Raw genomic sequence first — 26,556 nt, forward strand, 5'->3', positions numbered from 1 at the left:
GAAAAACGAAGAATATTTTTCCACCATCGTTCCTTAGTGTGTAAGTATCAAATTAGTCTGTTTTGGATTGTATTTATGTTGGAATATTAAATTCTGAAAATTGCTATATGAGTTGCTCCTTGTTTTATTAAAAAGAGTTTAGTAAATTTCAGCTTTGGTTGGATCAGGGTTCTAACAGTCTGAAATGGCCTCCATATACCTCTTCCACTGTGTACTGTGTATTCCTGCAGAGTGTAGCACTGTCACACGGATGGCTATAAAAGCAAAGTATTGATCAGTTAAAAGCATTGATATGTTCTGCATTCTGCAGTGTCAGATATTCAGCCAAGGTTTTAATTATTTGTATAAAAATAAACACATACACTTGTTTCATTAGTATGTTCAATTTGTTTTCATCTTTAATAATAAAATTATGTGTAAGCCACAGGGTTATTTTAAAATAAAATTCTTTATGATTATCAGTAATTATTTAAGTTGTGTACCTTTATTTATATTCAAATTTATATTTGCATAAAAATTTCTCTGGCTAAAAAGGAAATTAAATTATGAAACTCCGTCATATGTGTTGGTGAATATGGTCCAAGCTCTATGGTAGGCTGTGGGGACAGGGAACAAGTTAGGCACAGTTCCTTCCCTTGTAGAACCCCTAGTTTACTCCTGTGATAATGGTCGTTTGGTTTTGCTCTGTAGACTCAGTTCATTAATAATAATATTATGTAGTTGCTTTCTTTAAACTGAAATTGAAACACACAAGTAAATCTCCTGGTAGAGATAAGAATTCTCAGGTAGCGATTACTTAACTGACTGAAAACAAGCTTCTTAATCATCATTAACCATCAGTCACTGTTTGCTGAGTGTCCCTGGGTGAGTAATACCCTCACAGGTGCGTACTGTGAAACAGCTCAGCTCCAACACATCCCATTGCGGACAGAGGCTTGATGTTCTACTTTATATGTAGCTGTTTGGCCTGTTAGAGTTATTAGACCACCATAGATTGCAAATGGTTTTAGTGCAGAAGAATTTCTTGTTGAAGTCCCCACAAGCTGTGAAGTTGTGTATTAACAGACTGCTTTTCCTGTTGACTTGTAGCAGTGAAGTCCAAGTTAGCGGTGACTGCCAGCATCCATGTGTACAGCATCCAGAAAGCTATGCTAAAGGACAGTGGGCCTCTGTTCAATACCGACTATGACATCCTTAAAAGCAATTTGCAGAACTGCAGCAAGTAAGCTCCTTAATGTTCTTGTGGGCTTCTTTACGAATTGATTTTGTAAGGTGTTTACACAGTGGCTGCCTCTTACGAGTGAGTGCCAAGTCTAGTAAAACCCCATTTATCTTGCAGTAAGACACATGCCTAGTTTTATTAGTACATCATAAGGTGAAAAATAGCAGCCACAACCCATATTGAAACCGCACTGGACTCCCCATAAATCTATTTCTCATATATTTATCCTGTCATCACCCCCAGAGATGTTTGTTGTGTTCTCTCACTACCCCTTTGCCCGAGTCTCCGCTTGTCTGACGCTTACCTGTCCTTTAGGAGCTAGATCAAATGTTGCCCTTCGAAAGACTGTTCCGAAATTTGATGTTCCATTCCTTCCAGCCAAAAGTAACTTGTCCTCAAAGCTCCATAGCCAAGATCAGATCTTGTAAATCTTTTGTGTTCTTCGGGGCACTGGACAGTGACAGACTATAATGTGTGTGGATTTTAGAGACTGATAATCATAGGTTTTAGTTGTGTTTTGCTACTTAATAGCCCAGTGGCTTTGGACAAATTACTTAATACTTTCTAGCTTTGGTTTCTTCATCTTTAAATCAGTTGGGATAATTCCTACTTTGTGAGATTGTCCTAAGGGTTTGAGTCAGTTCTTTACAAATATTTTTGGGTATCTACCACTTTGATTTAATAATAATTTAAATTGGGGGCTGGAGAGGTAACTCAGTAGTTTGGTGTACTTATTAATTCTGCAAAGGACCCAGGTCCAATTCCCTGTACCCTACATGGTAGCTTACAACCATCTATAACCCCAGTCCCAGGGTAAGACAGGAAAAAGTGAGACTGTTAATGTGGATAACTTTTTCCAGAAAATGTGACTGACATGGAGGGAAAGGAGGACTGTAGCTAAGGAGAAATTGAAACTTTGAGATTTTATATATGTATTATACATATATTTATTATATAATAAATATAATTTCAGAGTTTCAATTCATATATATATTTATACACACATATATACATATACATACATACACACACACACAAACACACACATACAATTTTAGAGTTGAAGTGATGTGACTAGGTGGTAGGGCTTGCTTATTATTCATAAGGCCCCAAGTTCTGCCTCAGCACTGCAAAATAATTACCAGACTGGTACTGAGGCAGGGGGATCACCGAATTCCAGGCCAACTTGTTCCTTAGTACCAGAATAGCCACTCCACACAGTAAGAGAATGGCTTAAGATGTGTTGTTAGTGGAGTCAGAGAGGAGTGGTTGAAGAAATGGAGGGGACGGAATAACTGATAGAGATAGATCCTTGGACATCTGATGCAGAATTGCCAACTGGATTCCTGTCAGTTAACCAAAATGGTGCCTAGTACACAGTAACTAATGCTGACTCTATTAATAGGCATTATGGTGGGTTGGTTAGGTGATTTGTTTTGTTTGCTTGTTTTGTTTTGTGTCTATTTTAAAATTTGAATAAGATAGGCATTTGAATATTTATTAAATAGATATATAACCAGAAAATTTATAAGTCTCTTGTTTTAGGGAGCAATTTCAGGAAAAAAAAAACTTTGCTAATTTTATGTAAAACATTTAATTTTATTTTAAAAATAATCTGTATTAAAATCTTGTGGCATATGAAGATAACTCATCATATCCAATATCAGATAAAACAGCTTCTGTTAATGTCCAGCAAGTAAACAAGGAAGAGTAAAACCTGCTCGAGAGTTAGCAATGTCACCCTCCTAACACTGCGACCCTTTAATACAGTTCCTCCTGTATTAAACCCACCCCCCAATCATGAAAACATTCCTGTTAAGAATCATAATGTAAATATCTGATAGGCAACTCCTGTGAAAGGGTCATTTGATCCCCAAGTGGGTTATGACAACAGGAGAACAGCTCAGTTAAAGCAAAATCTGCCTGTGCACAAAAATACCAGGGCAAGTAAGAATGTGGTTTATAACGCACTGCAGTGAGATCTGCTAATACTGAACATCTCTGTAGAATCTGACAGTTAGCCAGGCAGGTTGCGGCATCCTTTGACCCCAGTACTTAGAAGGTAGAGGCAAGATGAGACCCCGAATCATGGTTTATCTTCCTGTTGCTGACAAAAGCAGACTTTGAGAAGAAAGGTTTTATTATGGCTTACAGTGCAGTGGCACAGTCTGTTATGGTGGGGTAGTCAAGGCTGCAGAGTCTTGAAGCAGCTTGTCATTATCATAGTTCCAATCAAAAACCAGAGAGCAATGAAAGCATGCTCAGCTCACAGTCTCCTTTTTATATAGTCCAGGATCTCATTCCAGGAAATGGCGCCACCCATAGAGGGCAGGTCTTCCTACCTCACCCAAATCAAAGTATTCCCTTACAGCTGTGCCTAGAGGTCAGACTTTCAGGAGGTGCTAAAACTCATCAAATTGACAACTGAGAGGTTAACCATCTAATCTTTTTAGGGTGTGTGGGGAGCAGTTAGAGACAGGGTTTTTCCGTGTAGACCAGGCTGTCCTCAGACTCAGAGATCCTCTTGCCTCTGCCTCCCAAGTGCTGGGATTAAAGGTGTGTGTCAGTACTGTCGAGCTAACCATCATGTCTTATCTGGGGGTGGGGGTGGGACATGAAATAGGAGGAGAGGAGAGGAAAACGGGAATGTTTATCTTCAATAAAAGCATTTGTGCTTGTTCCTAAGAATTGTGAGCCTCCTGAGAGCCAACATTGTGTTTTAGAAACTGCTGTCAAAGCAAGGAAGGCGGGACTTCAGGGTTGAGCAGTCTTTTCTGTTAGGACTGCACCAGCCTAACTTGGTTTCTTCCTGGTTGCCAGTTGCTGGTTCTGATCGTAAGGTGTGGAATTCAGACCAAATAAAGAGTTGTCTTAGGGCCAACTTTAGATGCTGACAGTGAAATAAAACATTGCCTTTTCTATTGTACCTGGAAGCGCTGCAAGGCCAGAGAGGAAGACCAGCGGGTAAAAGTCAATGATTTCCGTCTGTTCTCTTCCACCAGAGGTGTTCTGAGTGGGCCATAGTGACCCAGTGGAAGATCCGTGTTGCTCTGAAGCTACTTAGTAGAAAGTTATTTCTGAAAGTAAATACTGTCAGTGATCGTTTGCATAGGCAGTTATTCTAGTTAGTTTTGAATAGCTCCTATCTCCGCATGGTTTCTGCGTCTTCCAAATTTTCTTTTTCAAGTTGAGGTGATACACTGAAGAAGAAATGGAAGCCAGAAGCTCTCCCCAACCCCCAAACTAGTCGTTCTGTCCAACTTGTGTCCTGAGTTCCTGTAATACAAAGAATGAAGTGGGGCCTCCAGGGAACCTTCACCTACCCCCATAAGCAAAACACTGGGAAGTAAATGTTTTCTTAATTAGGAGAAGCTGGGGAACTCTGCCTTATGTGTGCCCCTTGAGAAGGCTGAGTAGGTTCCCATCCACGTCATGCACTGTTGCAGTAGAGTCGGGAAGCAGGCACATTGGCACTTACTGGAGACGATGAGGTGGACGCTATGCAGACTGTTCACCAGACGTCACTAGCCTTTGCTGTGTTGCTACCCGAGAAACAAATGGATGCAGAGGAGCATGAGTTATGGGAACGAGTGGCTCTCTCCCTACTTCACCTTTGGAGCATGACACACTCTGGCCAGGGTTGCCAGAGTTAGTTATGTATGGCTGTTAGCTCTGATTCTGTTGATAGTTACTGCTGCTCACACTCAGTCAGAGGACCTTCTGGTTCCCAAGGACGGTGAGATTATCACTGTTTGCTGGAGAAAGTGTAGATGCTGGGTGGTGGAGGTGCACACCTTTGCTCCTCGCACTCTGGAGGCAGAGGCTGGCAGATCGCTGTGAGTTCAAGGCTAGCCTGGTCTATATATTGAATTCTAGTATGTAGAGAGACCCTGTCTAAGAGACCCTGTCTAAAACCAAAACAAAAAGAACAAAACCCAAACAAACAAAAAAGCAAGTGTGTTCAGTATGGTGTGATAGACTGTGATTGATTGAGAACAAGCTTTACAACTAGGTAAGTGCAAATCATAGGCCAAAGTTACTTCTCCACACTGCCTATTTCTTTACCCAAATGAGAGTTTTATATGAAAATTTTTTATGATCAGTCTAGTTTTAAATTCCTTAGTTTTATATTAATGTGAAAAGATATATTGAAGGCACAGAATTTGGAAATGAGGTTTGATAATGACATTAATCTTTTACTCACTTCTGTCCTTAGGTTTAGTGCCATACAGTGCGCAGCTGCGGTTCCCAGAGCCCCTGCAGAATCCTCATCTTCCAGAAAGCTTGAGCAATCAAATCTTCAGGCAGCAAGTGAGACACAAGCCAGTGAGCTGACTACCAATGGCCATGGTCCACCTGCCTCCAAACAGGCTTCCCAGCAGCCCAAAGGAATTATGGGAATGTTAATCTCTAAAGCTGCTACTAAAACCCAAGACACCAATAAGGAAACCAAAACAGAGGCCAAAGAAGTAACAAGTGTAAGTAAGCTGTTTTTATGTAACAGCCTGGTCTTTGTGGAAAACCACTCCTCATCCTGTTTGTTTGTATGGGTAAGACTTGAGCCCAGGCTTGTGAAGTAATTTACCTGTAGGTTATATTGCTATTAAATGGTAGGTCCAGGATTCAGATTCACTTCTGATAATGAAAAATACTTTACCATCTTTACCATTGTTTACCATATCACTTCTGATTAAATTCTTTTAAGACAAGTGATTTTTAAATGTTCTCAAGAAAATCTCAGATATATCATAAATTGTATAAACAGAAAGTAGGACTTAGAATTCCTAGGCTCCTGTAGCTGCATCTGTACATGTTGCCCTGATAGATAGAGTCAGTGCTGTTGATATAGAGTTGATACTGTCAAAGAAGAAGGCTTTGGTTTTTCGACAGTTCCTCACCTGGCCCATGACGACTTTATCTTAAACTCCTGATCCTCCAACTTCCACCCCCATGTTCTGGAATGACAGTCTTATATGTCATGCCTAACCTTTAATATGCTGTATTGCTAGAGAGTGATTGAGGCCATGCACTCCTAGAGCAGTCTAAATGTTAAAATTTTAAATTGTGTGTGTTCTTTGTGCTTTTAGGCATCTTCCACTGGGGGCAAAACACCAGGAAAGGGGAACGTGATGAGCAACTTTTTTGGAAAAGCTGCTATGAGTAAGCATGTTCTTTATGTCTTTAAACTCATAGGTGAGCGTTACTTAGTAACACAGATGCTGAGGTGGAGACCTCTAGTCTAGTTTTTGCCTCTCCAGGCATTCCTTCTTTCTAACATTCACAGAGCGCCCATGAACATATTGATGGAAGTAACCGACCACTAAGGACACTTTCTGAGCTTGAGAGCTCTTGGAGGGCAGTTTATATTATTTCTGCATTTCCTTCCTGCCTTAGAAAGAAAATAAAATAATTACTTCATGGAGCTTTTGCAAATGGGTAATTAAAATGAGAGAGTGGCTGCCTGTCTAGAGTTACACTTAATACCATGGATACTGGCATCAGTTTGCTTGGTGTGGTCCTAACTACTATCGTCTCTCCAGGGACCACAAAAATAAATACTTTTGCCTTTCTTAAGTTGGTTTTTAAGATTACTCACAGGACTAAATTACATGTCAATGAGAATATAGGCAGTAAAGGTCAGGCCATTTAAATGCATCTTTTTTTTTTTTTTTTGAGGAAGGAAAGATCTCTTATTTTAAAAAGAATTCTTTCTTAATGGAAGAGTCAATAGTTACATATTTTTATACTTCTCATATCAAGTATTCACCCCTGGGGGTCCGTGGCAGAACACCAAGAAGAATGTAGGAACCACAGGGTGCTTACCACACAGAGGTCTGTGGCCTTTTGTTGCATGCCTATCCAAGCAAAATTAATGTGAATTCTGCTTCTCTGTGATGGTCAGTCAGTACTCGGAGCATTGGAGTGATGCTGTTTTATGTGCTGTGGAGGCTCTCAGAATGGTTTTCATTGTGAAAGTAGAAAATGTGGTACTTGGAAGGTGTCCAGAAACATGCTTTGATGGTGGTGCTGGAACAGTGCATTGGAGGTTCCTGTTTCTGTGAACACGGGTCACACTGTCATTGACCTGTATGCCTGGTACTGGGACATGTATTCGGTCCAATACTGTTTCTTAGTAATTTTGATGCTTTTGTGGTTGTTTTATGTTTTTTTAACCTTAAGTTTCAGTGAAGAACTTTAATTATTTAAAACTGTTTTTGACTATTTGCATGTGTGTATTATTTGTGGGGATATGTTCACATGAGTGCAGTTTACCATGGAAGCCAGAAGAAGATGTGGGATCCTCTGGAGCTGGAATTACAGTTCATTGTGAGCTGCCTGCTGTGGATGCTGGGAAGGGTAGTCAAAACATGCTTGTAACTGCTGAGCTACTCTAGAGCCAAGTACAATGTAAGATAGGTGAATATTTGCTAATAGTAAAAAAAAAGTCAAATTATAAAACTTTTTTCAAATAAAATTTTTATGGATATTTTATGTATTTACATTTCAAATGTTATATCTTATAGAATGTTAATTGAATACCTACTATATGTGTTTGTCACTATTGCACACTGGTGATACAATGGAAAACAAAACAGTCTTTCCTCATAGATAGATGCAGACAATGATAGTTTACTTAGCCTTTAAAAGAATAAAATTCTATTGTTTGCAAAATGTTCACTTTCCTAGTCATTGAGATGTTTTAGTGGAAAAGTTTGAAAATCATAGATAAATGAGAGCCACAGAATTAAAAATTGAAGCAGTGATACCATCACTGGTGAAGCCCACCGTTTAGGTTTTCCTCACAAACCCTCAAAAATAGGAATAGGTTGCATTTTATATTCTGACCCATTATCTACACTATCAAAGAATATGCATGCTTTAAAAATCGATTGAGCAGTTTTAGAACAGGTAACCCAAACTGTTTCTTTGAAGAACCAATTGCTGTTTATAGCTTTCTAATTGTATATTGTGACTTTGCCTATAAAAAGCTACCACTGAGTATGCACGAGGCTAAATTATTTTTTGGTTGTCTGGGTCCTTCCTGTCCTACATGGCTGCTTATGTGTGTTGAGGTATCTCAACTTAATATAGAGAGCCAGAACAGGAGTTGAACAGGCTGAGGCCCATATCCAGAGCTTATTTTTCTTCTTAGTGATACCTTGAGTAACTCACTTAATGTTTGTAACTGGTAGTAGTCTTGTAAATATTATTCCAGTTCTCAAAGAGAAAAGATGTTTGGACTTACCCAGAGGGAAGCAGGATTTGAATTAATTCGGTTTTATCATCGAGGGTGGTAGTGAGATAGGAGCATCTAGGCATCCAAAGGTAGAATACAGGGCTTGGAGAAAGAATACAGGGCTCGATAGTTAAAAAGCACTGGCTGCTTTTCTAAAGACCCAGGTTCAATTCCCAGCACTCACATGGTGGCTCACAACCATCTGTAACTGTAGTCCCAGGGGATCTAATGCTCTCTTCTGGTCTCCACAGGCACTAGATGTGCATGTGGTACACAGATATACATGCAGATAAAATACCCATACAAACAAAATAAATAATTTTTTTAAAGGTAGAATAGAAAAGATGTTGCTACTAATGTAGCTGTCACCAGTTTTTAAACTCTATTCTTGAACATCATGACTACTAGCAGCTCTGTTTTTCTATTTGAAATTAAGATGAACTTAGGGGCTGCCATAAGTTTGATCCCTGGGATTTGCATGGTGGTGGGAGAGAACATATGACTCTTAAGCTTTATACATGTACCATGGCATATACACACACAGCATACATAAAATAAAGTAATAAATATAATAAAAACAATAAAGCCCCAAAGCTGAATTTGGTATTTTTAGACCTTTGTTTGCTGTCGTTTAGAGCAGTGATGTAATGAGAGGTTAGTGGAGCAGAAACGAAGAATGCAGGTGCTGTCAGCTGTGCTCTTAGGACAGGGCTGTTCGTTATCCCTTGCTCCTAACATGTTACCTGGTACATAGTGGGCTGTCAGAGAGTGATGGATTAATATTGTATGGTGGGTTATATATCATCTGCTGTACTTCCTTTGTAGGTAAACTTAAAGTCAATTTGGATTCAGAACAAGCAGTAAAGGAAGAAAAAACGGTGGAGCAACCTCCAGTGTCTGTCACTGAACCAAAGCTGGCAGCTCCCCCAGCTCTGAAGAAATCCAGAAAGTCAGAGCCTGTGAAGATGCAGCAGAAGGAAAAAAAGTGGTAGGAAAATTTTACCCCTTGGGGGAGGGGAGGGGAAGAGAGTGTCTTGTGGAGGTGAGATGGTCTGTTTGGGCTTTCTGCAGCAGGCAGTTTGTAGCTCAGCATTAAATCCTACTTAATGCTTTAGGGATGTAACCATCCAGATAGAATGAAGACAGAGCCCCATAGCTCATCTAGTGAGTTAGGATCACGGGGCAGCTGGTTCGGGTGATTTAGGATCCAAGGCCACATTTTGTCCCAATTGATGCAAATTGATTGCCTTTGCCTCCAGACTTCAGTTTAAATGTGTAGACACTGTGTAAGTGTGTGTGCATGTGTGTTTCACATCAAATTACCCAGTGAGAAGTTACTGTTTCCAGTCCAGTTTAAGAGAAGAAGTTCTTTGTTTTCTTTTTATATCAATGAGTTTATTTTTCAAGTGGTAAAATGTAATTAGAAAAGAAAATAAAAAGCACACAAGCTGTTAAAAATGGATCCAGGAGTTTGAGACACTACCTCATAGCTGGTAGGAATTAGTCTGTTGAAAGAAATTCTAAAGGACACTGTCAGCACTGATAGGCCCACAAAGAACCAACTTTTGTGGTAAAGTTGGAGCAACAAAATAGTGACATTTCAGAGAGGTAAGGCTCTGTCCAGTGGGCCATTCCCTCCTGGGAACACATGACACCTGTGGATGAAGTGTGACTGTTAGAGGCTGGTACCAGGCATGGGCTCAGTCGCCCACTGTTAAACAGCAAGTCAAGTGTCAGTTTTCAGTAGGTATCCTTTACCAGACTGAGGATGTTTTTTCTATTTCAGGTTTGCTGAGAGGCTTTTTATTCATTGGTTTTACATTTTAACGTGGTCTTTCTGCTTTTACTGAGATGGCTCATATACTTTTTCTGCTAATATGGTGGATTATACTGATTGACATGAAAATGTTAAACCAGCCTTGCATTCTTGGGATTAGTTCCTTGGTCATATTTATTTATTTTACATACTGCTAGATCCGTTGATATAGCCCTAGGGGGGTTCTATATTTTTAGGATCTCTATATCCTCAAATATCTATATTTTCTATCATCTGTTTTTTTTTTTTTTTTTTTTTTTTTCCTGGTAATTAGCAAGCTTTAGTATCAAACTTCTGTTAACTTCCTAAGTTAAGAGTTTTCCCATTTTCCAAAGAACTTTGTGAATTTTATTTTATATTTTTACATTTCTTGTCTGGTGTGTGTGTCGGGGGAGTGTATGTACATGCTATGGCGCATAGGGCATACATGTGGGAGTTCATCAGATTTCATTTCTGTTCATCAGATTTGACAATAAGCACCTTGACCTGCTGAGCCATCTCTGGCCCTGTGTAGGTATATTTCCAGTACTTTTAAATTAAATATATGATAAAAATCTATCAGTGAATCTGGGCCTGGGTTTTCTTTATAAGAAGGATTTTATTTTTGAGTCTGAGAGCTTCTTTAAATAGTGTTATTCAAATTTTCTAGTTCCTTTGGATTGATTTTGAGTAAGTTGTGCTTTTAATGGAATTTATTTCCTTTAAGTGCTTGAGCTTAATAAAATCGTTCATAATCCAGTCTTGTTTTTGGAGTATTTATTCACTGTACAGTTAAGACTACAGATTCCTTTATTCTCTAGTTCTTACTTGGAAGTATATGGGTCTTCCCTCTTTTGTAAAAGGCATGTTAATCTTTTCTCTTTAACGGAACAACTTTAGGCTTTTAAATTTTTCTTTCTTTTCTACTTCATTGCTTTCTGCTAATATGTTTATTTCTTTTGGCTTACGTTGGGTGTATTTTATTTTCTCCACTAAAGTAGAAAAAAAATGTTGAAGATGAAATAAGACAGGTACTCAATGGCAAAAGTACCCTGGTTTACATGTCTGTAGACTGTAACACACAATAGGCCCTAATTATCTGTTGATTAAATGAGTGCTGTAATGAAGAAAGCAGACAGAGGAGCTGAATAATGTCAGGACAGAGTCTAGGTTTTTATTACATCATTAGAATGACTTTATGGTCTTGTCTGTGCCTTTGTTCACATTGTTCTTTCACTTTAGAGTATTTGTCTTCCCTTCCTACCTGTTGAATATCTACTTAGCCTTTAACAGTCGTGTCCCACAAAAGTTATTTGTTCATTAAATTTTACCATGTTGTATAATAGCTCGTGCAGTTGGCCGGAGCATGTTCATCTATTGAAGCAAGGTTTCACTGTGAGGCCCAGGTTGGTCTTAGTCTCAGAAGCCTCTCTGTTGAAATTATAGACATGTGCCTGCCAGAGCTTCTTGAGAACAGTATTTTCCTTTCTGGTCTTTGCATTAGAGTTGTTTGGCTGTTTATTAATTCTATGTTAAAAACTAAAAGGCCAGTTAGCAGGGGTGGGGGTGGGGCATCTAGAGGACTCTAGATAAAATGGCCTGTGGGAACTGGGTAAACCTTTTATTCTGGCCACCTATAAAGTGGTGTAGTTGTAGTTATACCGGTACATATCTCCAACGAACCAGTCTTCTCACTGGGTGTGGTGGTTAGCCATTCAGGAGGCAGAGGCAGGAGGATTTCTGTAAGTTTGAGACTAGCCTGATCTACATATCAAGTTCCAGGACAGCCGGTACTACATAGACCCCTGTGTCAGCCCTTTAATCTCAGCACTCAAGGCAGAGGCAGGTGGAGCTCTGAGTTGGAGGCTAGCCTGGTCTATAGAGCAAATTCCAGGACAGCCAGGGCTACACAGAGAAAGTCTGTCTCAGAAAAACAAACAAAAACCAACCCTGTGTCAAACAAACAAAAGAGGAGTTAAGTCTTTCACTGTTAGTTATTTCTACTCTCTGGAATTAAGACTGAGGACTCTGAAAGAAGCTGCATAGGAACATATACATTAAGCATATGTCCTGTGTAACGGGCTTAATTTATTCCTGGATGGCAACAGGGGCAAGCGAGGAGACTTATCTGATGAGGAAGCAAAGGAAACCGAAAACCTGAAGAAAAAGAGGAGAAGAATCAAGCTTCCTCAGTCTGATAGCAGTGAAGATGAAGGTAAACACTGCTAATCATTTTTGTTAGCGGTGTCATTTCTTGGTTCCTGCTCAAGAACCTAAAAGTGTCACTTACTGTGGACTACAATGAAAGCAGTGGTTATAGCAACGAAAGAGTATTTCTCATTGAAATCGACTTTAGTCTTTTGATCAGCATAGGGGTCATTTGGTAACTTGTGAATATGCACATACTAAGAGCTTTCTTTTCTCTTTAAGGCTGGTGTCCCTTTGGCAGTTCATGTGCATACTGTAGAATTACATGTACATCTGCACACACACGAACATGTGCATACACTTGTTCCTCTCTCAGAGAGGATAGTCTAGTGGTTGGTTCTGAAAGTGGCAGCTCTGAGCTGAGTTCCCACGGTTGATTGTAGCCCACAAAATATTTAATGTTTGCAGTGCGTAGGAGGGAAGGAGTGCAAAGGCATTAATGTCGGTGAGCAGCGTGTGACAGCAGATGACAGAGCAGAGGCTCTCAGGTACTTCCCTCTGCTGGAGATCATGCTGGAATCTGAGTAAATCATTTTATCCTAACATTCCTGTGTCTGAAAAGCCATCTCTAGCTTTTTATTGTGTTCCACTGATGATAATAGCGTGGTCTGCCACCTCAGGCTAGGCATTAGCAGATGTGCCACAGGTGTGCAGTGATGCAGGCGCTCGAGTCACACACAGACCTGGGTTGAAATCTTCCTGCCCTGCTTCCTGTGTTTTCTGGTATTGGGCAGAGATTTAACTCCTTCAGAGTTACAATGTCACTACAAATTACAGCTCTTTGTGAACATGAAGACAGCATGTCAGAAATGCCAGGACAGCACTTGACACACATTAGCTTTTCACACCTCAGCAAGGCCTCCTCTTCATCCTGGAAGCATCATAAGCACCTTTAGTAGTTCTTCGTATTTAAAAGAAACATGCCAGGCCCAGGAAGAAATACCATTAGTCTTTCTGTTGCTAAGCAATAGTTTTTATGGCTGTTAGGTACTTGCTAATGTTTTCAGTCCTTCGTGTTGTTTGTGGAGAATGTTAAGCGCATGACACATGCACATTGGTTCTAGGTAATGATATGTATTGAATCCTAGGAAGTGGCGATTGCTTTCCAGGAGTTGGAGTTTCTAGTCTCTAACTCTTGACAAGCAAGTGGTTGGTTACATTGCTGGTAAGCTGAAGCTAGTTTTCCCAGCAGAGCTACTTTCTGGAGCTGGTACTTTGCCACATGAATGTTTTTCATCATCAGCTACAAATCTATTTCAGATACACTAGTGCACAAAGCATCTTCATATTTACGTCAGTAAAAGTGTGCTAAGTCAGAAGGCTTGGCTTAATGGTAAAGACTGAATATGGACAAGTTTTTTTTTTAAATGTCTTTGAACCTCAGTTATATGAGACAAATAATGATTTGTGGAGTTATTATGAGAATGAGTGGCTAATGTTTATAAAGTAGAAAATGTTGGTTGTTTATCCTTCCTTAAAATATTTAAGTTTAAACACAGTCTACATATACACAATTTTAAAAGTCAGATAAAACAGTTTATAATGATAATCCCTACCATCTGAATCACTGAAATGACTTTTGTTGTCAGCATTCTCCCATCTGCCTTCCATCTCTCAGGTTGTGTTGAAATCTCTTTATTTCTCTGTTCTCTTCTCTCCCATGGGATTATGACATTTTATTATTCTATGATTCTTTGGAGGTGGGCAAGTGGAAAGGCGGCAGTGTCTGGTCTTCCCTTGACCTGAATTGTCCTCACCCCGAATTTTATTCAGGAAGTGCTTATTCTCCTTGGTCAAAGCAAACAGTTACTGCTGGTCTGCATTAGTGCCAGGACAACCGTGGCATCCCTGTCTCTTTGAGGTGAGATAGGTAAAGAGTTACATGCACTGCTAGGGGGGCCCAAGAGGGAGCCATTGGAATTGGCTCCTTTGTAAGCCATGTTGTTGAGGAACTGAATGAAAATAAAAGTACTAGAAACTCCTTTAGCCTTCCTTGCTGCCTAGACTTCCCTCTGACCACTGAGGGAATTAATTAGCCATTGCTTAGAACATTGAGTTCTTGGTTCTAGTGTATGACACTTCTCTTGTTGAGGCTCCCATCATGCACTGGCTTCATAGCTAAACTGCGACTGCACAGCTTTCCTTTCGTTTCTGTCTCTTGCTCTGCTGATCTTACAGAGTTAGGGGCCCATTTCATATGTGAAGTGTTTCACTTACTGTTTTATTCTGGCTCCTGTACTGCTTCACCTCTTTAGGTCATTTGGCCATGAACACTCCACTATCATAATTTCTAACACTGACTTAATCAATTAGGAGAAACTCAGTTTCAAGATTTGTAGCCTGGAGCTAGCTTCAGGGAACAGGTGAAACTAAACAGCTGCCATGCCCATGACCAGCAATTTGTTTGTGGTGATTCAGCAGCAGGATGGGGTCAGGGACATAGCTCAGTGTAGAGTGCTCACTACACTGTAGTTGGAAGGCCCTGGGTCAGAACCTCAGCTCCAGACAAGCAGTATGTCTGCTGCGGCTCTTCCCCTCCTCTCTGAAGGCCTTCTCCTGGACCTCTGTTTCTTTATTGAGACACTGGAATTCCTCCCCATGGTGCTCCATTGTGGATTCCATTCCCACCACATTCTCTCTCCTAACTTTTCCTGCCCATGCTCTGTGTGGCAAAGCAAGGCTTATCAGTGAAGTCGGTAGAAATAGTCCCATAGAAGCTACTAATCAGGTTTGATTGTTAGGACCTTCATGGAGATCAGCTTTCAAAGACAGTCTGGGGTGAGTCACTGTCTGACCACAGCAGCAGAGATGCTGCTGTGTTGCGTTGAGTAGGAAAGGCTGTGGAGTCACACTGATGGGTTTAAATCTTGTTATAAGTCATGAGCTTTTGTCAAGTAAAGGAATTTCCTGAAACCTCTGTTTATTCAACTGTGTTATGGGAGTAAAATCTGTTTCTTAGCTCTGTGAGGATAAAGTGAAACTCCTGACATGTGACAAGGGATCGGTATCTTTCAACCAGCTTCATGCTCTGATCTTGTAATAAAACCCTTGGCCAAGATAATCTGTAAGGTATTATCAACTTTAGAAATTCTTTATTCTCCAGTTGTAATTATGTAAAATTAATGTGCTTCTTAAAGTTAAGTCTAACTTCAGAGTCCTGGGTTGATTACTGCTTATAAAATGCCCTGTGAAAACCACACATTTCAAGGCAGATGCAGTGGAGAAGGCAGCAGCCAGTTAGAGCTTGTCATCTTCATTAAGCCTTTTTGTTTTCCCAGTCTTTGCAAACTCTCCTGAGATGTATGAAGCAGACTCACCATCTCCACCTCCTGCATCTCCACCTCCTGATCCTATTCCAAAACCTGAGCCGCCTCCTGTCAAGGTAAACCCACCAGAGTGCTCCATCCTGTGTGTCTTTTCTCTTAGGAACCTACAGGCACCATGTTGAATCATGTGTCACTTTCTCTGCTTCACCAGTGCTGGTAGCTGGCTCTATTTCATGGTGCTCCTCCTCAGGTTGGCCAAAGAAACATGCCTCTCTTCTCACCTGAGAGGAGCCATTGCTTAGGGTACAGCCTTAGGAAGGCTGTAGTGGGCAGCTGTTCTGGTTTTTGTGACCATTACCATATGGCTGCGGTGCCTCATAGCTGCAGTTGGAATTGTGCAAAAGGAGGCTCTGCCTGCACCAGGGCAAATTATGGAAGATAAAGGAAGGCAAAGCTTAAATTTGCTCTTCAGGGAAAGGACTGGATGAGAAAAACTACAACTAACAGCGACTGAATGCTCTTCAGCTGTGGCCTGTGAGTGTGGATGGTGAAATGCTGATAAGCCTTCTGTAAATCTTGTGCTGTCACATCATAGCCAAAGAATGGGATCAAAGAGACAGTGGAGACAAAAGGAAAATGACAGTAGTAATGTCTGCTCCTGGCTAAACTGGCTGGGCATGGCGTTGCAATGCCAAGGCTGAGCAAAGCAAGTGTCTTCTTCATGGGTGCATACTCAGAGCCATAAGGACTGCCCCAGCTTTCCTTACACAGCCTGCTGCATGCAGTGCGCGCTGTCCTTGTCTCTCTTCCACTAAAGTCCTTAACCTGTTTGTCTTTTTTACCAAGAACACAGATCTTTCCTGAGCATGCTGCTTTTCTTTCTGTAATTGGGAAGGTGCCAATGCATTCAGTAAGCATTAAGGCAGTGCAGCAGGGCTGCATAGAGTTTCTCTCTACCTTTTGTCATAATGGCATGGTAGGAGGTTTTTAGAGACTTAAAACCTTTTGTTTTTCTTCTCTATAGCTTCACTGGTCAACTTAATATTGTTACACTCTGGTCTTTTAGCGTTCAAGTGGAGAAAACAAAAGAAAACGAAAGCGTGTACTGAAATCTAAAACCTTTGTGGATGAAGAAGGCTGCATAGGTAAGACAGATGTTTGGATCAGAGGCACTAGAATCCCCTGCAGAGCAGTCTGTTCCAGATGTGAATGCTCCTGGGACTTAGCCCATGCAAGCTGCTGCTTCTGGTCAGTGGCCCACACTTACAATACAGAGCACAACGACCTCTGCAGTGGGGTCAGATCACTGGGCTTTTGTGTGCGCCCTGCGCCAGGAAATACAGCTCTGGGTGTGCGGCATGGGGGCCGTGTCATCTCTGCTGGAGATTTTCTTGGTCTGTGGAATGGAAGAGAAATATCTATTGTGAAGATTCAGAGGAAGTAGCAACACTTTCAAACATTGAGAAACATCCTTTTATATACTGATTGTGTTGAACGTTTCAGTAGTGAAAAGGAAGCTTCCTGCACATAATTAGACTCTGGAGGGAGTCAAGTGTTTGGTGCCCAGTCTCATTCATCTTAGGAGAGTATGATTTGATCTCCCTGCTTCCTGTGTGTTCCTCCTTGTGCAGCTCAGCCCCTTTCCACAATTCGGTGGTCTTCAGTGGGGCTTTTGGGATTCAACACTTGAAACCTGTTGACGTGCTCAGATTCCAACACCAAGCTCTTCTGTCTGGAAGCAGTCATGGGTTTAGGCTTATAAACCTCTAGTCTGTTGGAGCAGGGATAGTTCTTTCTCCTTTCTTATGGCACCCACCATGAAGTGGATCTCCTAGAGAAGATTCTAATGCCCTATCTTTTTTGTTGTTTTGGTTTGGTTTTTGAGAAAGGGTTTTTCTTGTGTAGCTCCAGCTGTCCTGGGACTCACTCTGTAGACCAGGGTGGCCTTGAACTCACAGACCCACCTGCTTCTGCCTCCCAAGTGTTGGTGTTAAAGGTGTGTTGCTCTCTCTTTTGATTTTCCTTTTCTTATTTAAATTTCTGTTGTTTAAGGTTGGTTTGCTCCACAGAGTCAGCTCTTCCTTAACAGGGTGCTCGTTAAGCTCATTGAGACACTGTGTTGGTCACATGCCCTATCATCTCCCATTCTTCTGACAGGCTTGTCACTGTGACTGCCTTCTGTAATGGGGAGCTAACACTCTGCATATGCTGGTCCTCTCTTTGTGCCACTTTTCCTGAAAATCTGTGCATATGTGTTTATGGGGCATTTTTTTGTTTTGTTTTGTTTTGCTTTTAGTATTTTATATAATTAGAATGCTTTAGCTATTTAAGGTGTGATATTTAATTGAATTTAAAAGGCAAAAGCATCTGTGAGTTTTTTTTATTTCTCATTTTTACTCTAAAAGAAGAAAGTAAAGGATATCTTTATGAGAGTTCACTAGGAATCTGTGGCTAATTATTTATTGCTTTGTTTTGAGCCCTCATATTTTGAGCAGGCATGGAACATGGGCTTCTTTGTAAGCCTTTCTCCACACAAAACTTGTTGTCAGGCTCAGAGGTAGTGAGGGGAACTGCTCACATAGCACCTTTTTGTAAGGTTTTTAGTCCAAGTGCAGCCTGATGACTCTTGGCAAAGGCTGTGCCTCCTTCATTCTGCTTTGACTGCAGATGGATCGGCACAGGGGCTTGCCCTTCTCTTGTTAGATTATAGCAGGAATTATGGTGAACTAGGTAGGGGTGAATCTCTGATCAAGGAAGGGGTTTCTAAGAGCAAAGAAACTGAATGGAATGTCATTCATACAGCGGGCTTCTTGGAATGGCAGCCAAGGAAAGTGACAGAGAGGGGCTGTGCTTTGAAGTTCAAATCTCCCTTTTCCTGTAGTTTGAAGCAGCTAAGCTGTAACTATAGGAGCCCCTTTTAATTGAGATATACCAGTGTGCCACACGAAGTCAGCCACGAGACAGTCAGTGGTTTTACCAAGAAATTGTGAAATTACAAAGTAATCAATGCTGACATACGGTAGTATAGGCATGCTGCCATTTGAGTAGAGAATATAGCTTGTGAAGCAACAGGGTTAAACCGCTCTTCAGATCTTCCTGACATAAATAAATAATAGCTCATGATTTTGTCCCATGAATTGAGTCATATAATGCATATCTCATGGTGCATGTTGTGGATAGAGGGTGTTCTGGGATCATGCTTGCTGGACTGTAGATATTCATTGGGAATGTCTCAAGTATCTTTGCAAAAAGGTTGACAGATTTCTCTAATATTATTAGCTATATGAAGTACCTGAAAGTCTTGCTAAAATTGGAATTCTTCCGCATTTCCTTGTCTTTTTCTTTTCCTTTCTTCCTTTGTAGGCATGGTCTCACCATATAACTTGGGCTGGTCCCATCAGGGCTCTCTTACCAGTCTCCAAGTATACAGATGTCAGGTGCTTGCATCACACTGACTGAGATGCTTCATTTCTAATTGGATCACCAGAGAGTCCAAGTTCTCCAGTCTGAGTTACATTTCTAAAGCTTGTGACATCAAAGTAGGTTCTCAGTTCTTGAAAGTGAAGACAAATCCCAAGACCCCCACAGGGAGATACTTGGTGGTTTGCATCCCTGTTTGGTTAGGTGGATGTAGGTGAAGGCTGTGCTGTAGAGGCAGGAGCCACTTTCCCTCCAGCAGGGTATACTGTGAAGGAAGAACCCTGGAAAGTCTGCTAACGGCTGTCAGGTGCATCCATATGTGCTGAGAGTGGGTGTTCTCCCGTTCCAGTGAAGAGGAGGCGCTGATTCATCAGGTGTCACCCAGACCATCAATGTTTGTGTCTGGGAATGTGTTTAAAATTCTCAGGTTCCACCACAGACCTGCTTAGTATGGAACCTGGAGCTAGAATCCAGCAGTGTTCTCACGAGGTCCCAGCTGACCCGTTGCATGTTCACATGGGACAGCCCAGGCTTTAGAACACAGAGAGTTGAATCTGTGGGCCTAGGCCTTTGGAACAGTTTAATCAGTTTATTTTCATTAGAAGGAATTATCAAGCGTGTGAAACATCTCTGTTCTTTGATGGGGAATTTCACTTTGGGCTTTAATGCTTCAAGCACTTTCATGCCTATGAGGTCCCTTTTTTAGTGAAGAGATGCTTCCCTTCACTGCTTCTGCAGCACATGCTGCACCCAGAAAGGCTGGGAGGGACTGGGTTAGTTCTCATCTCGGCGAGGTAGCTCTGTGTGGCCTGCGGCTGGCGTGATGCAGTGGCATGGGAAGACTGTGACCTGTGAGAGCAGGATTGGAGTCCCGCTCCTGCCTGCACACACCAGAGTGGGACTAGCCTCTAGCAGAATTCTTTGCCAGATTTCCTTTTGGAAGAGTGTGGGGAGTTTTGCTTTTTTTTTTAATGTGTATACTGCATGCACATGTGTGCATCACATGTGTGCCTGGTGTCCAAGGATCGATCACAAGGGGATATTTGACCCCCTGGAATTGGCATTTCAGGCAGTTATGAACTTCTGTTATGAAATGTGTTCTGGGAACTGAGCTCAGGTCCTCTGCTGGAGAAGCAAGTGCTCTTGGCAGCTGAACCATCTCTGCAAGCCCATTTTAATGGAGAGGAAAAACCTTCAGCTGCTAGGGAGTAGGGAAACCGGTAACATTGCTTCTTCTTATTTTATCATTGTCTGTCTATTAAAACTTTCAAATGTATCATCTAGAATGGTTTGTTTGAGGCAGTTTTCACCATGATGTAGGCTGTAGTAAATCCTGGGTTCATTAGTAGTCTTCTGGTTTCAAAAACTGAGCAGTTGAGTAACAAATTTTGACTTCAGGTTGGGGCAGTGGTTGACACCAGGGTAGAGTGAGCTACAAGTGTGCATGATGGGAGCATGCTAAGGCAGAATTAGAAATGGGTAAGTGTACGGGTCATGGAAATAGGACTCAGGAAGCCAGTCATAGCATGGAGTTTAGAGGTAGGTGTTTGTGGTACAGTTCATGTGCAGGGCTCAGGAAGTTAGCCAGTGTAGACTAGGACTCAAGAAACAGATGTAGGCAATTAGATGATAAAGGCCCATCTAACGACATGGGACTCAGTAGAGGAGTGGGGGCCCATCAAGAGGCCATGTGACTGTAAGATATTTTCTGGCTGAGTCTAGATGTGCTTTTCCAGTAAGAAAACAACGCAGAACAACTTAATCATTTGTAAATGACTCAAGCCACCCATGCCCTTTTTCTCCTACTCCAGTGACTGAGAAAGTCTACGAGAGTGAGTCCTGTTCAGACAGTGAGGAGGACCTTAAGATGAAGATGGCTTCAGCACACAGACCCCCTGCTGCTACTGTGAAAAGGGAGCCCAGAGAAGAACGGAAGGGCTCCAGGAAAGGGGCTGCTCCTCTGGGCAAAGCCAACAGACAAGTGTCCATTACTGGTTTCTTCCAGAAAAAGTAAATGCTGTCTCTGGAAAGACTTAGAATGGTCAAGGGAGAAGACCAAGAAGTTCAGACTGTCACTTACTGTGTAAGTTTGCCTAGCTCCTTGCCTCGCCTGGGTCGAATGCTGCTCTGCCATCGGGGGACACTTGTGCCACTTGTTTTATTTAACCGAAAGGAAGTCACCTGGAAGCAGGAGGCAAAAGAATATTTTTAAAGCTGTTACATTGTAATAAGTTTATAAAGCACAATCTTTACCTGCCTAGGAGAATTCATTCAAGAATTACCTGCTGGGCCCCACTTGCCCTGTGCTGTGTTCCTCTCCTGGTCCTCTCTCTTCTGTGAACTTGTGACAATGTTTATATTTTATGAATTCTACTGGATGTTTTCACCACTTGTCCACTTTCCTCTCCCTACTGCTATACTTCTGTCCCCTGACCCCTCAAACCTGTTTTCTGTGAATCTTTCAAGTCTTGGTCAGATGAGAAGCTAAAACTACAGTCTTCTATAATTCCCTATCTCCATCGACGTGGTGAGTGACATTTGGCTCCAGGCTAAGCCAGTGCCCTTTCATCATGGAAGCTCCCTCACACTTCTCTCACACTCACTGGTTAGGGCAGAGCACAGACAGGGATGTGCTTATGTACCCAGCGTCACCAGAAATGACCTAGAGTCACATGGTGGGCAACAGAGCTGTCATGTTGCCAACACAGGGTATACATTATACTTATGTGTGGTTTCTTTCTTTCAGATTCCCCGTACTTAATACCTAGAGAGTGGAACCTGTGTTGATGAAAGATTAAAATAAAGGCTTGGTATGCACCAGATAATTTCTCCCTCTCAAGGAAATACAGAGTCCAGAAATGTCAGTTTCCCTTTCTGGGAAGGAAGGGAGAACTTAGGTACACATTCCGGCACAGATGCTGCTCCTCTGTTTTGTCACATTGTTCATTTGCCCAGCAGTACGGGCTTCCCAGGAAGAGATGGGGGGGGGGTGACTGGTTATAGATATAAACAGCAATCAAACATTTGCTTTTGTTCTTTTGTCCTGATAATAACTTTCTGTCACCTTCCATTATGGATGGGCAAGAGGTGAGCCCCATCCATGTTGTGTGGCAGTGGCTTTGCAATCTGAACTGCAGGGAAGGGAACACAGACTTGACTGTTGGTGTGATTCACCCACGGGGGATGAGGGGTGTCTGACCCGACCCTTCCACTGTGGGCTGGCTTGTCTCATAAGAGGTATAATCAGTTGCCTGCTGTTGAAGAATGGGCTTGGGGCTGACCTTGGGATTTACGCAGCGGCTTTAGCAACCAAGCACGGGCCTGATGGAGCCTAGCAGCTTGGGATGAGTCCTGCTCTTATGTCGAGATCTTGGCAGATGCTTTGACTACCAAGCTGAGTAAAGGTCGGTGTACTCCAAAACCTTTATTTCTTTTTTAAGTGGAAAAAAGTAGAATTTCTGGACTTAGGCTTACAAGAAACCTTTGGAGAAGAATCCCCTATTTTAAGAGGTTATTTTTGTCATTGCCTCTAGTCATTTTTCTAAGTGGGAATGGAAAAGCACAAGGCAACCATCCAGTCTTCAAAAATCTGATTATGGTAGGTTTTCTAATAAAACGGAATTTGAGTTGGAGCTCCAGTGCAGGTTGGAGTCGCATCTTTCAAGAGAGAATGCAAATCTGATTTCTATACCCAACATGCCACCTGGGTTCGGAGCTGCCTGCAAAGCTAAGCAGGCATTGAGTGGTGACTTTTCTCTCCGGTCTGTGTAGTGCTCAGCCAGGCTACCCATGAGTTAAATAAATTCAAGAAGCTGTTTTGAAGCAGAGCTTCAAACTGAATGTCCGATGGGTCTGTTACTTGACAGCCTGTTGGCAGAACATTTACCTAAATGCTGACCAGGAACAGGCTAGTTTTCAGTGTATGTTGTTAAAAGCTCATACCCATAGTCTGGAATGGACAAGTTATTTGCTATCTTCATCTTTTCAGTTCATTAGGAGAAAAATCTCGTCCTGATCTTGCATTCTGTATTGGTTTGGCTTCATCCCTCGCTGGCTGGGTGATGTTGGGCAAATATCTGTCTCGGGTTCCTTAACAAAGCCGAACTAAAATGAGCCGTTTGGTAAGCAGAGCCGTACTGGGATCTGTAGCCTGAATGTGGTCCACAGTAACAGGCACTGGGAGCTGCTTCCCTCCCGATGGTGGATGCAGGCAGCTACCAGCTCCTTGAAATGCTACCAAGCACACGACCCAAATGATGTCCTCTTGGAGGCCTTCTGGCTTTACACCTGGTCAAAAGGGGAAGATGGTTTTCCTGTCTTATGACAGGTTTTAAAGAGTAGAATTGGGCTGGAGGGATGGCTCAGTTCTTTGAAAGTCCCGAGTTCAGTTCCCAGGAACTACATCCTCTTCTGTTTCTGGTGTGTCTGAACACAGTATACTCATATACAACAAAAAAATAAACATTTTTTAAAAAGGAGAATTTTCTTTTGTTGAAAAATGCTTATAGATAACAATTTTTACTATATATTAAAACATTTATTGTGTCTAACATACATCATCTGACCAGAACACAGGATACAATAGAAACTAGAGTGTGTTTCTTGTCTTCAGGATCCTGTGGACACAAGTCTATCAAATGGAATTACATACAGGGCAGTGAGTGCAGTGGTAGGTAAGTCAGGTCCTTCAGCACTTTCAAGGTGGATCTCAAAGTAAGCTTCTGTGGGGAGAGAGAACCAAGCACTCCGTTGAAGGACGTGTATGATTCTTACCAAGAAAGAAGAATGAGAAGAATGTCCCAGGCAGAGAGCATGGCTTTGGGTGTGAAGGAATAGATTGTAGAATTAAAGTTTGTTATGTGTATGAGTGTTTTGCCTGCATGTATGTATGTGTGTGCATTGTTTGTGTTCCTGGTGCCCTGAGGGTCAGAAGGCATCCCTGAGCCATTATGTAGGTGCCGGAAATGGAATCCTAGACCTCTCTGCAAGAGCAGCAGTGCTCTTAACTACTGAGCCATGTTCCCAGCTCCCGGGTTGTAGAATTTTAAAATGGCTACCTGCTAAGTAGTTTGGAATTCACCCATAGATGATGGAGGCCAAATGAAAAACATTGAGAGTTTGTTATTGTTTTAATTCCATTAGAAGTCAGTTCTCTGGTGAGTGACATCCGGCATGTCCCGTGCTCCTGTATGGTGTGACAGCACATCTGTCAGCAAGTGCACACTGTATCTGAAGCCTAGTAGTGGGGAAGTGCTAATGAGACTAAAGAGCACGCAGCTGCCACAGACTCTACTCCAGCTCCAATTTCTGTAGCAGAATCCGTCAAGTGATTTCAAGAGCTGATAGTTCTTTGACATCCTAGGTGATAGGGACCTCTGCTTAGCTTAAAACATGGAGTGGGATGGGGGCAGGACAGGTTCTCCTAGCTTGCTCCTTTAAGAAGATGGTCCTTGTTACAGAAAGCAGAAGAGAAGAGCCTTATAAGGAAACGAATCGTTTCTTGAGGACAGGGTAGAACTAGCGTCTAATAACAGATCTGCCAGAAACGCACTCAGTGTCAAGACTCGTTTTAGTAAACTTGTCTCTCCTTTCATTGGTTCTGGGATTTCAGAATGCTGCATAATGCAGCTTTTACCACCATGAAACCTTCAGGGGCTGCCTCGTTTTGTTGGGAGAAGGGAGCGTTGCTCTCTGAGTTATTACCCAGCGGCTCTGTAAATTAGCCCATGCTGTCACCGTGCCCTCTCTGAAGGGCACATTGTACCCAAATAACTGCATTTAGGATTGGCTCTTGCCACTCCCTGCTGCATGACACTTCTCCCCTCTTGCGTTTCTGTCCAGTTTTTTGTGTGTGTTCTTAAGTGTGGGCCACCCACAGATGACCACCCAGGCTCCTTAGCGAGAAGCTCGGCGAGGCTTCTGGTCTAATTTTCCATTGGATCAGAACCCACCGTAACTCCAGAATTGCCCTTCCATTTCAAGCCTAAGTTGCCACACTCCTCTCCTTTATTTTTCTCCCTCACTCTTGCCAGGCTCCTCATTCCTTGAGGCCTCCCCTTGGCTCTCACTACCTTCTTTTTTAAGGCTCAGAGTTCTCTGTGGCTAGCCCTTCTTCAGCTTCTCCTTCGGTCTCTTGGGCTTTCTCAAGGCTCTTCTTCCCTGTGGCCTGCTGTTTCCTGGACTGCGCTTGAAGGACAGAAAAACCACCTTGTCTAATGTCTGTTTTGGAGCTTTCAAATGCAAAGCCCCAAGCTGTTAAATGATCATCACCCTGATCCCAGACAAGAGACTGGCATTTGTAAGCCTGTGAGTTACTGTTTTGGAGGCAAGACACATACACACTAGTTTATAACAACCGTGTTCAACAGTGACAATGATGGGTGTTAGGAAACCACTGGGGAAGGGTTACCAATTGCATGGGTCCTCTCAGCATTGGAACTTCATTCACCATTTATATATTGTCCATGTAAGGAAAGTATGCGTGGGGGGGGGGGTCTTTAACATAGTTCCTGTCACTCTGAGACTGGAAAGTTTTGGACAAGTTTTGAGCAGATAGCTAGGATTATTTTGAGTCCATTTGTACGGTGGTTCTCTGTAGGTTCAACTCTGTAGATTATGTGGAGTCCCAACAGTTTTGGCACACTGGCTGGCAGGGTTCTCTAATGGACACAGAAGCTAGCATCGACTTAGGCCAGGTTCTGCCCTGACTTCAGCCACCTACCTTGCTGCAATGTTTGGGCAGTACCTTAGAGTTTGACACACGAAACTAGGAGAAAAGAGCTCATTTTGAGCACCTACTATGTGCCAAAGACTGTTGCATGCATTGTATATATTAACTAACTCTTGCTCCTAACAACCCTGTGATGAGTACTTTTTGAGACACTATCTCCTGTATCCCAGACTGGCCTCAAACTCACTGGCCAAAGATGACCTTAAATTCCTAGTCCACTCAACCTCCTGAGTGATGGGACTATGGGCCTAGATCATCACACCCAGTTTGTGTGGTACTGGGATGGAATCCAGGGCTTTATACACACTAGGCCTACACTGTACTGAACTATGTCTGTAGTCCACTGGCTCATTTCTTCCCGCTTTGCATGAGGAAACAGGCAGTTTGCTCAAGATCACAGAATTGGGAAGTATATATACAGGGTATATATAAAGGCAGGATATATACATCATGAGAGTTGGACTCCATTGCCCAGTCTCACCCCTCTGTGCGGAATCACATATTGTCTGTCATTCCATCCTGTCCAGTGATGACTGGAGCTCATTTGTGTGTGTGTTTGTATGGGTCTTTTGCTTGCATGAATATCCGCACCATGTGTGTGCCTAGCTAGTGTCTGTAGAGGTCAGAAGAAGGCATCAGATCCCCTGGAACTGGAGGTACAGGTGGTTGTGGAAGGAT

At 42.2% G+C, this 26,556-nt stretch overlaps 1 protein-coding gene across 1 annotated transcript in view; it reads left to right on the forward strand.

Annotated features, from left to right (window-relative positions):
- Positions 1 to 22,046, forward strand: part of POLD3 (DNA polymerase delta 3, accessory subunit) — a 35,136-nt gene extending 13,090 nt beyond the window's left edge. Inside the window, exons 5-12 of the mRNA XM_080911376.1 lie at positions 1,090 to 1,222; positions 5,439 to 5,700; positions 6,310 to 6,382; positions 9,285 to 9,447; positions 12,363 to 12,469; positions 15,741 to 15,844; positions 16,795 to 16,873; positions 20,960 to 22,046. Of these exons, the coding sequence (XP_080767502.1) occupies positions 1,090 to 1,222; positions 5,439 to 5,700; positions 6,310 to 6,382; positions 9,285 to 9,447; positions 12,363 to 12,469; positions 15,741 to 15,844; positions 16,795 to 16,873; positions 20,960 to 21,162 (1,124 nt within the window). The 3' untranslated portion in view covers positions 21,163 to 22,046. The remainder of the gene's footprint in view (positions 1 to 1,089; positions 1,223 to 5,438; positions 5,701 to 6,309; positions 6,383 to 9,284; positions 9,448 to 12,362; positions 12,470 to 15,740; positions 15,845 to 16,794; positions 16,874 to 20,959) is intronic.
- Positions 22,047 to 26,556: the final 4,510 nt, after the last annotated feature.

The sequence above is a fragment of the Micromys minutus genome (assembly GCF_963924665.1).
Source record: "Micromys minutus genome assembly, chromosome: 2".
Taxonomy (NCBI): domain Eukaryota; kingdom Metazoa; phylum Chordata; class Mammalia; order Rodentia; family Muridae; genus Micromys; species Micromys minutus.